Raw genomic sequence first — 13,453 nt, forward strand, 5'->3', positions numbered from 1 at the left:
AGTTTTAGGCACACGGCTGTATTGACAGTTGCTTTTTCGCCATATTTAAAAAGTTACAGTGATATCCCATCATTTTTAATCAAAGCAGCAAGGCTGATGGTCAACGAAGAAATATTAACCGGGATAATTCAGAAATGCATTTTATATTTCTGATTAAACTTGATGTAAAAAAAGTTTGTGCCACATGTGAGCACGCTCACATCGTTCAGCACTGACGGGCAACATAAGACGAGAGGGAGACCACTGAACACACGCGTCTTTACCTATATTACTCCCACTGTGGGGGGAAAACATCTGCCTTCTTTTACACTGTGGGGACCTCATCGTCATCGCAAATTATCTTAAAAGAAATAATTACATTTTTTAAAAGAAACAGTTGTAACAGGTTAATGCCGGGCTCACACTGTGCGATTTTTGGCCCATTTTGAGCCGATTTTTGAGTCGTGCGACCGTTTTGGCGATCGGCCCGATTTTGGCCTTCATCGTGCGTCGTGTAGTATACGTGGGGTAACGAGAAGCGATTAACACCTCACGACCAGCTCCTGATCATCAATCGCTTGGTCGTGAGGGTGTCACACCTGTTTGAAATCCTCACGACCGTCGTGAGGGTGTCACCGCAGCTTCTCACACTGCGCACGCGCAAACACAAATGTCAGCGAAAAAGACGGCACAGCGCGGCAGTGCAGCGTGTGATCTGGACACAAGCGATGGAGGCACTTGTAGAACTTTGGAAAGCTCATCCGAGCCTTTTCGATGTGGCCTCACAAAATTATCACGACCACAACAACCGTGAAAATAGTTGGATAGACATCGCTGCTCAATCACAGCTGCCTGATCAGTGTTTTTCATTAGCAATTTAGCAAAGTTGATGGTGGTGGTGTGCGTGTCTGTGTGAGTGAAAGACAGAGAGGGAGAGCGAGCGACAGAATTTCTGTTATAACCTTCATTTTATGGATGCACAGTGTGAGCACTCGGGTCGCATCAGAGCATCGGGTCGTATAGTGTGACACCCTGCATCGTGACCTACGAACTTCTAACCCCTGCGAGTCAATCGTGCAGTTTGAGCAGGAGCTGAATCGCGCGACTGAAAAAAAATCGCACAGTGTGAGCCCGGCATTAGGGAGAGTTTCCAGGATCTTAAGAGAAATCCATGTAATGGTCTTGAACTGGTGATAAAGGTATGTGTGAGAGGGGAGAGAAAGAAAATTAATAAATAGCCCTCATACGTATGCCAATCCAATACTCTAATACTCTCCTGCGTGTGCGTGTGTATTTTCAGATAATTGGTTTGGCAGACGTTACCGGGGGGTTAGACTGAGGGTCACATGGAGCCTTTCCAATATGATCCAGTTGATGTCCTAATGCAATTGTAATAACCGCATTTATAATGTCTAATCTCTTTAATGGGGTGTGTGTGTGTGTGGCGCGCATGAGCGTTTAATTAGAACCCTATTCATCAACCTCCTCTATGCCGACCCGTCACTCACTGGTCTGGCGAGCGCGCACGCATTCCTGTTTGGGAACGGCCTTTGAATCCTGGAACCAGGGTTAACCACAGAGGGAGGGTGTGAACTGTAACCCATTGGAGTCTGGAAGAGTCGAATCTACGTTTGTGTGTCTGATTAAATCAAAGTCAGCTGAGTAAACTTACATTAATGATGACCCCTTTGTCCAGCAGGCTCTGCTTTTTTGCAGTCATGACAAAGTAGTGGGTGTTGTCTTTGTAGTAAACTATGTTCTCCAGGTCGATTCCTGCAAACATGAACATATTTACTTAGAGAGGATGTTTAGCACAGGAAGGAGCAGCATTTAGAGTGGGAGAAGCTGTCATTTTCCCACTGCAACATTCTTTCCCGACTCACCCGTCTCCTCTTTGAGTTCCAGAAAGAACTTTTGGTTAAAGATGAAGGCCACGCCACTTATTTCTTCTACTTTGGCCTCTGCTGTTGTGTTCCTATTGACAAAGTTAGCCGTTATAGCGATGGCCAGCTTCCCACGAAACTCCTTGCGCCTGAAACCTGCAGAGGTGAGGGAGGAAAAAAAACAAACAAAAAAAAAAGGGTTCAAACCGTTCAAATCATTTATTATTTACTGAAGTTGGTAAATCAATACTAAAGTGTTGAAAATACAATCCACACAAAGCTTCACTTTGTTTGTTCCAATAGTGGGAAAACAGAGTAAGCCTGCTCCTGATGACCTCAGTGATCTGGATGTTTTGTAAGGCAAAGGGTGAATAAAAATGTAAATCAGTAAGAGTCCATTTAGTGCTTTACACATGAGAATGATTTTAAAAGTTATTCAAAGTAGGGCTGGGCTATATCATACCGTTCACGGTAATACCGGTGTAATTTTGGGCAACGATAGGAAAATTAAATATCACGATAGAATATGGGTAAAACGCGCATGCGCACTGCCTATGTTTACATACGCACATGGCGGCGACGCAGAATGAGAAGAGCGAAAGTGGATCGTTAAATGAAACGGATGAACCAGATCTGGTTTGTTAAAATGCTGCAACTTCAGTGGTGTGGAACTGGTTTAGCTTTCATCCATCAGATACACAACAAAGCACTATTTTTGGTAGAGCATGCTAGCGGGCCGTCGTTATTACCGTGTATTTTGGAAAATACGGCACTTAAAATCAATCCTTTGATTTTTCTGAAAATCGACAGTGCCCCTTATAATCCCGTGTGCCTTATGTATGAATTCTGGTTGTGTTTACCGACCTCGAAACGATTTTATGTACACGGCGCTCAAAAATCTGTCAGATGTTTCAGTACGACTTTGCTAAGCTACGAAGCCGCACCGCTTGATGGATTGTCGGAGCATTACGGCTCCGACAGTACGTATCACCTCGCGGAGTGATACGTACTGTGCTTCAACATAATATTACGGTATTGTGTGTGTATAACCTCTTTTTAAGTTTTGTGGATATTACACATGGTTATGCTGAGGATATGTCGACCAGTTTCCACTGGAAATGCCTTTTGGTTAAACTGTCAGCGAGGAATTTGTACTGTTACATTTTTATATAACTTTAATGCACATACAAAAAACAGCTGCTTGTTTAAGTTGAGGAGTTGTAAAGTATTTTGTCTAGTGTCAATTATGTCGTCAGTTATAGCGTTATCGCAAATTTTCAAATGTATGTCGTGATAAATATTTTTGGTCATATCGCCCTGCCCTAATTCAAAGGGAATGCAGTGATTTATTTTTTACTGAGTAATGCGCTCCACCTTTTTGAGGTTTGTTAGATTTCTGCAGAATTATGAATGAGCTGTAGTTTTACTATGACCTGTAAAGACACAGTTACAATAATCTAATCCGCTGAAGATGTGATCATTTGAATACTGTGTAAGCAAGATTTTCTGCATCTGCTTCAGACTGAAATCCTTTAATTTTTCCAATATTTTTCCAATGGTACTAACACGGTAGGGCAATGGTTAGCACTGATGCCTCACAGAAATAAGGTCCTGGGTTTGAATCCAGGCTGGATTTACAAGAGATGCCTTTTCTGTGGAGTCTCCAGGTACTCTGGCTTCCTCCCCAAATACATGCACGGGGTTAAAATAACTGGTGTCTCAAGTGGTCATAGGTGTTTCTGTGAGTGTGTCTCTGTGCCAGCCCTGTGATACCCTGGACAGATCCTCAGTCTGTACCCTACCGTCTTGGCCTATGACAGCTGGGATAGGCTCTAGCACCTGTGATGTAAGGCTGATAGTAGGCCGAATTTGTGCATCATGTTTTCTAGATGCACTTTTTGTTTAAGTGTAGGGGAACTGCAATCATGTGGTGACACTGATGTGTAGAGTTGTGTGTCATCTGCATACTTTTGACAATAAATGTTATAATACTCTGAATGAGAGGGAGCATGTAGATGCTATTCCCTCAATACCGCTAACGTACTCTCCAAAATCCAAAAGTACTTATCAAACAGGCTCCAAGTGTACATCACATCCTTTGTCCCGGGACAAGACTCAGCGGTCCATCTGCATCTAAAGGACAAAGGTCACTCTTTCAAAGATGCCAATGTTCCCATTTTGGACAGAGAAGACCGACGGTTTGAAAGAGGAGTGAAAGAAGCCATCTACGTCCACTGTGAACGGCCATCTTTGAACAGAGGCGGTGGTTTACGACACCAACTGTCTGCCATCCAGTGTTGAGATCCCTTCCCAGATGCCTTAACATCACATCCTGGGCCTTTTGACCTCAGGAAATCACATGATAGGGTGGGGCTAGGTTTCACAATGAGCTCAGCCGAAACCTTGGCTGATGGTGACCTACACCCGTTTTCACACCTTTGCTCGTGTGATTAGGTAGAGGATCATTAGGGGGTCCAGTGTCCCTCTCACTCCCACAGGGCTTAAATCTGGGACTCTCCACCATTTGACCTTAGAACTGCAGAAACTTCTTGGATGAGAGATGAAACGTCTTCCAGACGCTTTTCCTTCCAAGCTTCTTAGACTCTTTGCCATCCTTATCATGGATATGTGGAATTACTCCAAGTCTGAAGAAAATCCCTGCAGGGCCTAACCATTGGGGAATTTAGTATTGTTTGTGTTTTTAAGACAGAAGCTGCAATTCTTAAGTTATCTAGTGTAGACGACAGTCAGGAGTTAGTCATAATGTTGTTCTTTCCGTAAAAAATAATTTGCACAAACATCCCCCCCTCCTACTAGTTGACCATTATAATCCTATTTAGAATATTATATTATATTTAGAATATTCCTTGGAGGAAAGTCCTGGAGCAACATGCAGTTGAAAGAGTTTCTCTGCAGTCATGGAGACACCAAACCTTCAGGAGGATGATGCTTCCCATCAGTCATCTTTATGGGAAAGTAAAAATGTTCATAACACACATATGCCACACACACTCACACACGAGCAGAAAATAAACACTGCAACTTGTACGCTTTGACAAAGCCAACAAAGCTCTCCAACAGTTCATGAACCAGAACACCCCTCTGACCCCATACGCACCATTAAGCCTCCAGCTGAAACTATGTCAGCAGGAAATGCTTTACCAAGTGGCCGAAAGCAGCTTTGCGCCACCTCACCTCATTTCCACAAAAAACAAACAAACGGAGCTTTGGCTCCTGAAATGTAGGCCCATAACAAAGTATGACCCACAGCACCACTCGCATCTGTAACCTATAATCTTTTCTCACCATCTAATGTGCTTCTGCGTCCGTCAGCTCCAATCACCACGTCAAATTCAAAGTCCGAGACAGGATGGCCAGAAGGTCGGATCTCCGCCCGCCAACCATGACCTGAGGAAGAACACAAGAAACCATATATGATATTCAAGGACAGTGCAAGAAAACACAAGCAGGAAAGCAGGAAGGCACGCTCAAGTGCTGATTTTAAAGAAAAACACGAAACAGGCAGAGCAGATGAGGTTGCATCTCAACTACCCTCTCAGTGTCACATAGTCGTGTCATGTTCCTTGGAGTGTTAGAGTGAGGAAGTTTCTGGACATGCTGTGTGGGACGTGCTATTTTAAGACATTCAGAAAACGCAGCACAGAGTTCAACTAAAATTTAACAGCACACTCAGTTTATCTTTATTCTCCACACAGAGTAGAAAGAGTAGAGTAGAAATACTCTATATATACTTCAAATGTGCGATCATTTTAACATGCACTGTTTGTAGGGAACTTTCCTTATATAGCCAAGATATGCAGGCGGGTCCCAGCATGTCACTGCCACTCATGACACTTTAACATACAGATAATACCACAAATACACACCCACAGACACACTTGTCTTTCTCTATTTGTGAGGATACTTACTGACTTTGGAACTGAAAATGGCTTCATAGTAGAGCAATGCACTGACTCACACACTGGTGTAATGAATTTGTTCATGAGGACATACTCACCCACATCCGTCTGCTCCTCTGGTGGCTCCAGCAGTTTGATGAACTCAACATTGACGTGAATCTCGACACCAAGGATCAAGCTCACTTTTACAAGCATCAGTTGAAGCTGGCGGATACCTGGAGCAAAGAGACAAGTGTGTTCACAGAGCAAACCAAGAAAAGAAAAGAACCATCTCGACTGGCAAAAAACATCAATTCTACATACTTAGTAGTTATTAACACACATCAATTAAATCTCCAGAATAAAACTGGGAAATTTAAAAAAGCCCACGTCCTCCAAGATCCATGGTTATAAAAAAGGCTTTCTTCGAACCAAGCAGCAACTTACAGGGATAAATAGAAATTATGCCAACAGAGAAGTGCCAAAAATGACCCGAGCCCATTCCAGGGTGGATTTTAAAGTTAGAATGAACTTTACAGGCTGTAAACTGAGCTCTAAAGCCTCCATAACAACGCTATGGTGGGTGGATTTTCAACAACTAACCCTTAAACTTTAGGAAGGCTTAAAAACAGGTGGCTTTTAGTTTATTGTCATTTAGCACTAATTAACTCTCAAGTGTGTCTCTGCAATGCACTTTGCTATCCATGCTGCCGAGCATTATGCAACAACTCAGTCGTTTTAAACCAAAAACAGTTTAAAAACCCCAAAATCTGGGTGTTGATGAGCAGGGGAACAAATATAAGTTTAATATATACAACCTGTGGTATGGAATGTGGTTTACTGATGCTATCGTGCTGATGTTTATTTTGCTGAAATTGGACTCAGACTTTTTAATGTTATTTATTCATGAAATAAATAGTTTGGGGGTTTGAACCTTTTCATGCTTCTTAAATAGGCCATGTCACATAAGTCGAAGAACCACTGACAAAAAGGTAATCACGAGGATTATAAAAATAGAGCTTTGCTGCTGCTGCGACTGAATGAATCCAAAGCAACAAAGACAAGGACACTGTACTTGTGTGGATCTGTCACAACAGAGTACTGCAACCAAACAGACCATAAAACAGACTGACAACAGTAGATACTTGCAGAGACATGGCAACAGACTCTCAATGAGTCAGAGTTTAAAATCAACATAAGCATGATTTTTTAGTTTTTAGAATAATATAATGCGAGTTGTTTGTACACGTTTCCACTTGTTCTCCAGAAGGAATTAAAGTTAACCGACGTTCAGGAGAAGGACATGCAGTGGGTGGGTGTGGCGGAGGAGGATGCGAGGGATAGGATGAGATGGAGGAAGATGATCTGCAGTAGCAGCTGGAAGAAGATTCCCCCTGGACATACTGTAAGAATCTGAGATGCCGAAGTATTTACACTGTACTTACATGCATTAGCAAAGAATGCCCGTAGAGTGCAGATGAGAAAGAAAACAATGAGTGAAGAGAGTCAGCAGACCTCATCTTTGAAATGAGATACATGACAGTTACTAAAGCTGGAGAGCAACAAGTGCGAATGTATTTGAATAGCGCTTTACTTATAGTCCCTATGGACCCCAAAGCGCTTTACACTACTTTCAGTCATTCACCCATTCACACACTGGTGATGGCAAGCTACATTGTAGCCACAGCTGCCCTGGGGCGCACTGACAGAGGCGAGGCTGCCGGACACTGGCGCCATCGGCCCTTCTGACCACCACCAGTAGGCAACGGGTGAAGTGTCTTACCCAAGGACACAACGACTGAGACTGTCCAAGCCGGGGCTCGAACCAGCAGCCTTCCGATTACAAGACGAACTGCCAACTCTTGAGCCACGATCGCCCCGCTACTTGCAAACTGCAGCAAATCAGGCTGCAGGAAAAACAATCCTCCTCTCACATGACAGAGTCACACATCCACTTCTGTGACGTTGGCTTTGGTTTTGTGGCCAGACAACATCACATTTACTGCACAGTAGTGATTTATCACACACACACAGTGCACTTACTCAGAGGCAGGAACCATTTACATGTTATGGCTTCACGGTACTTTGCATGTGTTCTCTGTTAAAGCACTACTGCGGTGCCACTCTGAGGACTTTACAGCCCATTTTATTTTTACAAATGTGCTTCAAACGCATCACATGCAAGAAATCAAAGATACCGCTACAAACAAATAACATTAGAAATGAAATTAGAATTTAAAAAAATCTGATTAGAATGAATACATTACATTAAAAAAAAAAAAATCAAACCAATATTAGAAGTTTTTCAGAGCGATTAAATGTTCTATAACGTAGAACTTTTGCCAGACTTGTTTTATAATCTGACACCTCTTCAGCTGGCATAAGAAATTCACGTGTAGTTAAGACTAAGGCAGGGGTGGCAACTCCAGGCCTCGAGTGCCGGTGTCCTGCAGGTTTTAGATGTGTCCTTGATCCAACACAGCTGATTTAAATGGCTAAATTACTTCCTCAACATGTCCTGAAGTTCTCCAGAGGCCTGGTAATGAACTTATCATTTGATTCAGGTGTGTTGACCCAGGGTGAGATCTAAAACCTGCAGGATACCGGCACTCGAGGCCTGGAGTTGCCTACCCCTGGACTAAGGTGTAAGAACCCTGGGCATCCACTAATGTCTGTGCATGTGTGCCCCACCCCTTACACACACAGAGTGGAGAAAGTAGCAACTTCCTCTGGGCTAAAGGATGGTACCAACTTACACTCACAAAAACCACATTAAGAGATAAAAGATGGAAAATTTCCCAAAATATTATTATAGCTTAATAAAATTTCAGACAGGCAGAGCAACTGAATTTTAATTAATTTTTTTTATGTCTCAAATGAGATTGTTTCATGACTATATTATCAAGATACCATGGGACTCATGTTTTGTTTCCTATTACAACCATTTAGAACCTAGTCAGTAAATAACTTTACAAGCAGATGAATTATTCAATCATAAATTGGAGCCATTTGAAAGGAATTAGGATGAGTCTTCCTTCCTAGAGCTAAAAATCAAAGAATGTGTGTCACAGTTTAACTTTCAGTCTTCTGTGCTGTTTTTTGGCAGATTATCATCAAAGCTTTAAAAAAAAGGAGACAAATGATGTGTGCACGCTCACTGATGTGGTCGATGGCGCCGGCGCAGAACTTTCCGTAGAACTTCTTGGCCCCGAGTCCCCTGAGGTCGTGGATGGTGTAGGGCCAAAGGTGGAGCACATTGTTCCTGGAGAAGGTGTCTCTTTTTTCAATCACCACCACCTTGCAGCCCAGCAGAGTCAGCTCGATGGCCGTGCGAAGGCCACACGGACCGCCGCCGATGATCAAACACTGAATGGGAGAAGATTTCAGTTTTAAGATTCTGTACCGCAACACAGGAACAACTCCAGCATGTCGTCTGCCTGTCTGACTCTCACGGTCATTGTACTGGCTCGTTTAACACTAGCTTATAAAACAAGGGCGTTCACAGAGAGGTCTGAAGGCAAACGGCAACAGACAGTAACTGAAATGTTCTCTTGCATGTTATTCAACCCAATCAGGTTGTGAATCACTCAACACACCTAAAATACCAGGATGTAAGCTTAAACATATACTTTACTGACTACTGAATTTCAACCCCTAATGCAAATATGCCATGTACGCAGCTGGAGTGGGAAAGCATCATTCAAATGTCTTGCAGCAGCACAGCGCCTCTCTTTTTTAAATCGCAGTCAGCGCTTCATTTCCAGATCGGCACGCAGCTATTTTACAGCTACACAGGAAATTACGTAGCCAAACAATTAGCACAGCAATTTGGGTACATTTCTAACGGCTACCTTATTAAAAAGAACAAAGAAAAACCGATAGATTCGCAGAACTCTACAAAGTCCCAAACTGCTAAATCCTCTGCCCTCATTTTGAGAATAGATGCAGTTTTAAAAGAGAGATCACCCACCCAGCCTTAGGCCCACCATTTTTCTCCTGGAAAAAAAAAAAAAAAAGCCTGAAATAATAGTTTCTGTTATTTTTGGCCAACTCCCAACCCAACCCTTCTGTCTTAATCTCCCCTCTGTGAGTCTCTGGCCTCATTTCCCTCCAGACTTCTTATCTTCTCCTTCAGAAACGAGCTTTCCAATGCTGCGTTAAACACGGTGCTCAGAATATCCATTCGTTTATGGCGAGACAAAACTCACGTGACAGAAAATACCAAATAGGAGATCCTTATTGTATCACGTGAAATGCATATGTGAACTTTCATAATGTTTTTGAGCAAATAATACTTAAAAACACAGGTTACACTAAATAAATGTTTCTGCGTGCATCTCAGTCATCGATTTATATCAATTCTGCTCCTCAGAGTTTGGATCATGTGTTTACTGCCGTTCAACAGCCTTCAACACCATCAGAACAACATCACGCAACCACTTCAGAACCTTCAGAGGTCAGTCGTGCTTGGTCTTTCTTACCCTCGTGCCTTGGCAGGCCTTATTCTGGTTGTAGACCTTTTGCTGAGCTCTCTTGTCCAGTTTGGTCCAAAGGGCTTTGACTTTCCAGGAGCTGACTGCCGCCTTCAGTGAGTTATAGAAGTTGCTGTGGTCCAGTGGATCCAGCTCCAACTGCCTGCAGAGGATGCTGAAAGCCTGCAGAGTCCCTTTACAGGTAGATGCCTGGACAAAGTTCTCAAATAGCTGGCTGGCCTGAGCCGTACGCTCGTCCTCTTTCTCACCCATCGATGACCGGTGTGTCCAGTCTCCTTTAATCATTTTCTTCCACCTTTGCTCTCCCGCTTTTTTATCCTCTCCTTCCACACAGTCAGCACGGGACTCCCAGCATTTGTGCAGTGTTCAGCTGAATAAAAGAAAGGAAAGAAGACCAAGAACTTGTTACAGAGTTCACAGAAGTATATCTGTCAGCGAGGGAAAGGTGAGGTTATCATTTGGTGCAAAGTCAGCAAATTAAAGTTTTGTTTTGTTCCCCAGGTTTAACTGGATATTCTATATATAGAGTTTTAATATCCTGGTGATTTCTGAAATTAAAGTTAATTTAAATACAATTTTAAAATAAATGCACAAATAACCGCCAGGAAAGACTTCGATATTTGTCAAAGGTGACGAGATTACTTTGTTATAATAATTACAAAAAGATGAGGCACTTATGCCCTGCTCCCTTCTGGTCGTGTTTGCGACTGCAGTGACATCTTTCAGGTATTCATTTTGCATCGCTGTCTGGAAACACCCTTGTAGTTCCTGCAAGGTCCCGTTTCAAACGTAAGGAGTCTGAAAATAAATTGCAGAGGTCAGCATGTTGCCTCATATAGCCCGAGTGTCATGTCCTGCATTCTGCGCGAGGTATCCGGGGACTAGCACTGCTTTACCAATACATCCCCGTACAGGCCTACACATCCACCTCCAGCCAACGACAAGCCTGTGAAGTTCAAACAGTCTTAATAAGCTGAACATATTTTTTGCCCCCTGTGCAACAAAGATATTTGCCCCGACTACCTGATAGGATTATGACCCCATGTGCATTTGGAGGGTTCAGCTGAGCAGTCATGGGAGCAGCTCAAACCCTGTAGCTGCAGAAATACAGAGAAAAACACTTTCACAGTTATAATTATGTGCCAGCAGCAACTCGGGGAGGCTCAAAATGTGGAAAAAGCAAACGCTAAGGAAGAATACATCACTTCTTCTAAACCGTGCAAACTGATTTATGTTCATAACTAAGAGCGCATGAAGATGACGACCAAATATCAAGATAGCAGCACTTCCCTGCTGAGTATTTATCCTGAGACAGTTCGTTTCATAAGAGATGTTATAAGTATAGCCTGCACATGTCAAGTCTGGACATCCTCTGTCCCAAATCCATGAGTCTCTATTGTTGAAGTCAACAGTCGCATCATTTGCTACCACTGCTACGCAGACGACATCCAGCTCTATCTATCTATCTATCTATATATAAGCTGCAGATTCTAAATGTGTGCTTAGAAACCATCAAAGGTTGGATGGCTGACAACTTCCTCCAACTTAATGAAGAAAAGACTGAAGTCCTTGTATGTGCTCCAGACAGACATGTAACATAATGAATGCTCTTGGTCCTCTTTCAACAAGTGTGAAATCGTCTATCAGGAACCTAGGGGTAACCTTTGATTCTGCTCTTACCCTGGATGTCCACGTCAAATCTCTGGTTCGGTCATGCTTCTATCATTTAAGAAACATGTCTAAATTGAGCCCCATAGTATCTCATACTGAACTGGAGATTGGTATTCATGCATTAATTTCATCACGATTGGACTACTGTAATTCACTGTTTACATGTCTAAACAAAAACTCCCTGGAGCGTCTGCAGATTGTCCAAAGTGCTGCAGTAAGGCTTCTGACAAAAACATCGAAATACTCTCATGTAACACCATTGCTTATACAGCTGCACTGGCTCCCCGTTGAATTCAGAGTCCATTTTAAGATTCTGGTTCTGACATTTAAGGCTATTCAAGAACAAGCACCAGCGTACATCATTGAACTTTTACAGCCCTATGCCCCTAGTAGGTCCCTGAGGTCTTGTGATCAGGGCCTACTTGTTATTCAGTATACAAGACTGAAAACCAAGGGTGATAGAGCTTTTGCTACTGTGGCCGCCAGACTGTGGAATTCTCTTCCTCAGAACTTAAGATCTGCAGACTCAGTGATTACTTTTAAAAAACAGCTAAAAACACATCTTTTTAAAATTGCATTTTGTTAACTTTGGACTGTTTTTGTTTTTTTACCTTGTAAAGCACTTTGTGATCTTTTATCTAGAAATGTGCTATATAAATAAAATTTTACTTACTTACTTACATAAAAAGCATTGATAGCTGCACTATTCAATTCTTTAAGGATGGATTATGTGAATATTAACAACTTAATCCCAATGTTTGAAGAACATTCATCCACCCTGTAAAAGCTTATAAACGGCTTTCTGGGAAATGCTTCTCAACTCATTTCTCACAACCTGACCAATTAATCACCACAAAATGTTCCTATTTAGGAAAGTAAACTCCCACCTCGTCACTGTCGATGTAAATGCAACGCTGAAAGAAAGCAGCCGCTAAATTTGTCATGTACATGTACTGTTGGATGGTGGATGTTCGTGTTAAACATGGAGAGTTTCAGATTACTAGGTCAGCGCATGCAAAACTAGTTCCTGTGAACCAAAGGCTCTGGTTTTAAACCGAGCGCTCTGACAGTTTTCCGGTAGTTTCGTTTTTTTAATTTCAGGAGTTCGAGAATTAAAATACGAAGCTTGAAAATAAGATTAATGATATTTTCACTTTAATATCTCAGTCATTAATACTGGACCTTTGTTTTCGATGTCACACTTTTATTTTTTTAAATGATTAATAAGTCTAATGTTCAGTGAGACATAGGCTCATACTGTCTTTAGTTAACATGTACTTGCCTTCATTTTTGGCGATTCCAGTGCTTTGAGAGCCAAAAGTCGTCAAATTCTACACTTCAGCTGATTTCCCTGCATACATAACACTTCCAAGCATGCACACCACATTCACTTCAACTGTTTGACATTTCAAATGACAAGACATCTGGCTGAGAATCCCTACTGCCGACTAGTGCATTCAGCAAAGCACCAAGGGAACATCAGCATGAGTATAAATCCTCAAATCAGTACTAGTCACTTGCTTAAGAT

At 42.3% G+C, this 13,453-nt stretch overlaps 1 protein-coding gene across 1 annotated transcript in view; it reads right to left on the reverse strand.

Moving 5' to 3' along the window:
• The window catches only part of mical2b (microtubule associated monooxygenase, calponin and LIM domain containing 2b), a 74,775-nt gene that overhangs the window by 39,875 nt on the left and 21,447 nt on the right, over positions 1 to 13,453 (reverse strand). The window contains exons 2-7 of the mRNA XM_087844101.1: positions 10,243 to 10,624; positions 8,920 to 9,127; positions 5,881 to 5,997; positions 5,169 to 5,270; positions 1,863 to 2,018; positions 1,652 to 1,752 (exon numbers count right to left, since the gene is read on the reverse strand). Coding sequence (XP_087700227.1) covers positions 1,652 to 1,752; positions 1,863 to 2,018; positions 5,169 to 5,270; positions 5,881 to 5,997; positions 8,920 to 9,127; positions 10,243 to 10,539 — 981 coding nt within the window. The 5' untranslated portion in view covers positions 10,540 to 10,624. The remainder of the gene's footprint in view (positions 1 to 1,651; positions 1,753 to 1,862; positions 2,019 to 5,168; positions 5,271 to 5,880; positions 5,998 to 8,919; positions 9,128 to 10,242; positions 10,625 to 13,453) is intronic.

Source organism: Neolamprologus brichardi, chromosome 7, assembly GCF_056152115.1.
Source record: "Neolamprologus brichardi isolate AB-2024 chromosome 7, ASM5615211v1, whole genome shotgun sequence".
In the NCBI taxonomy this organism is placed as follows: Eukaryota; Metazoa; Chordata; class Actinopteri; order Cichliformes; family Cichlidae; genus Neolamprologus; species Neolamprologus brichardi.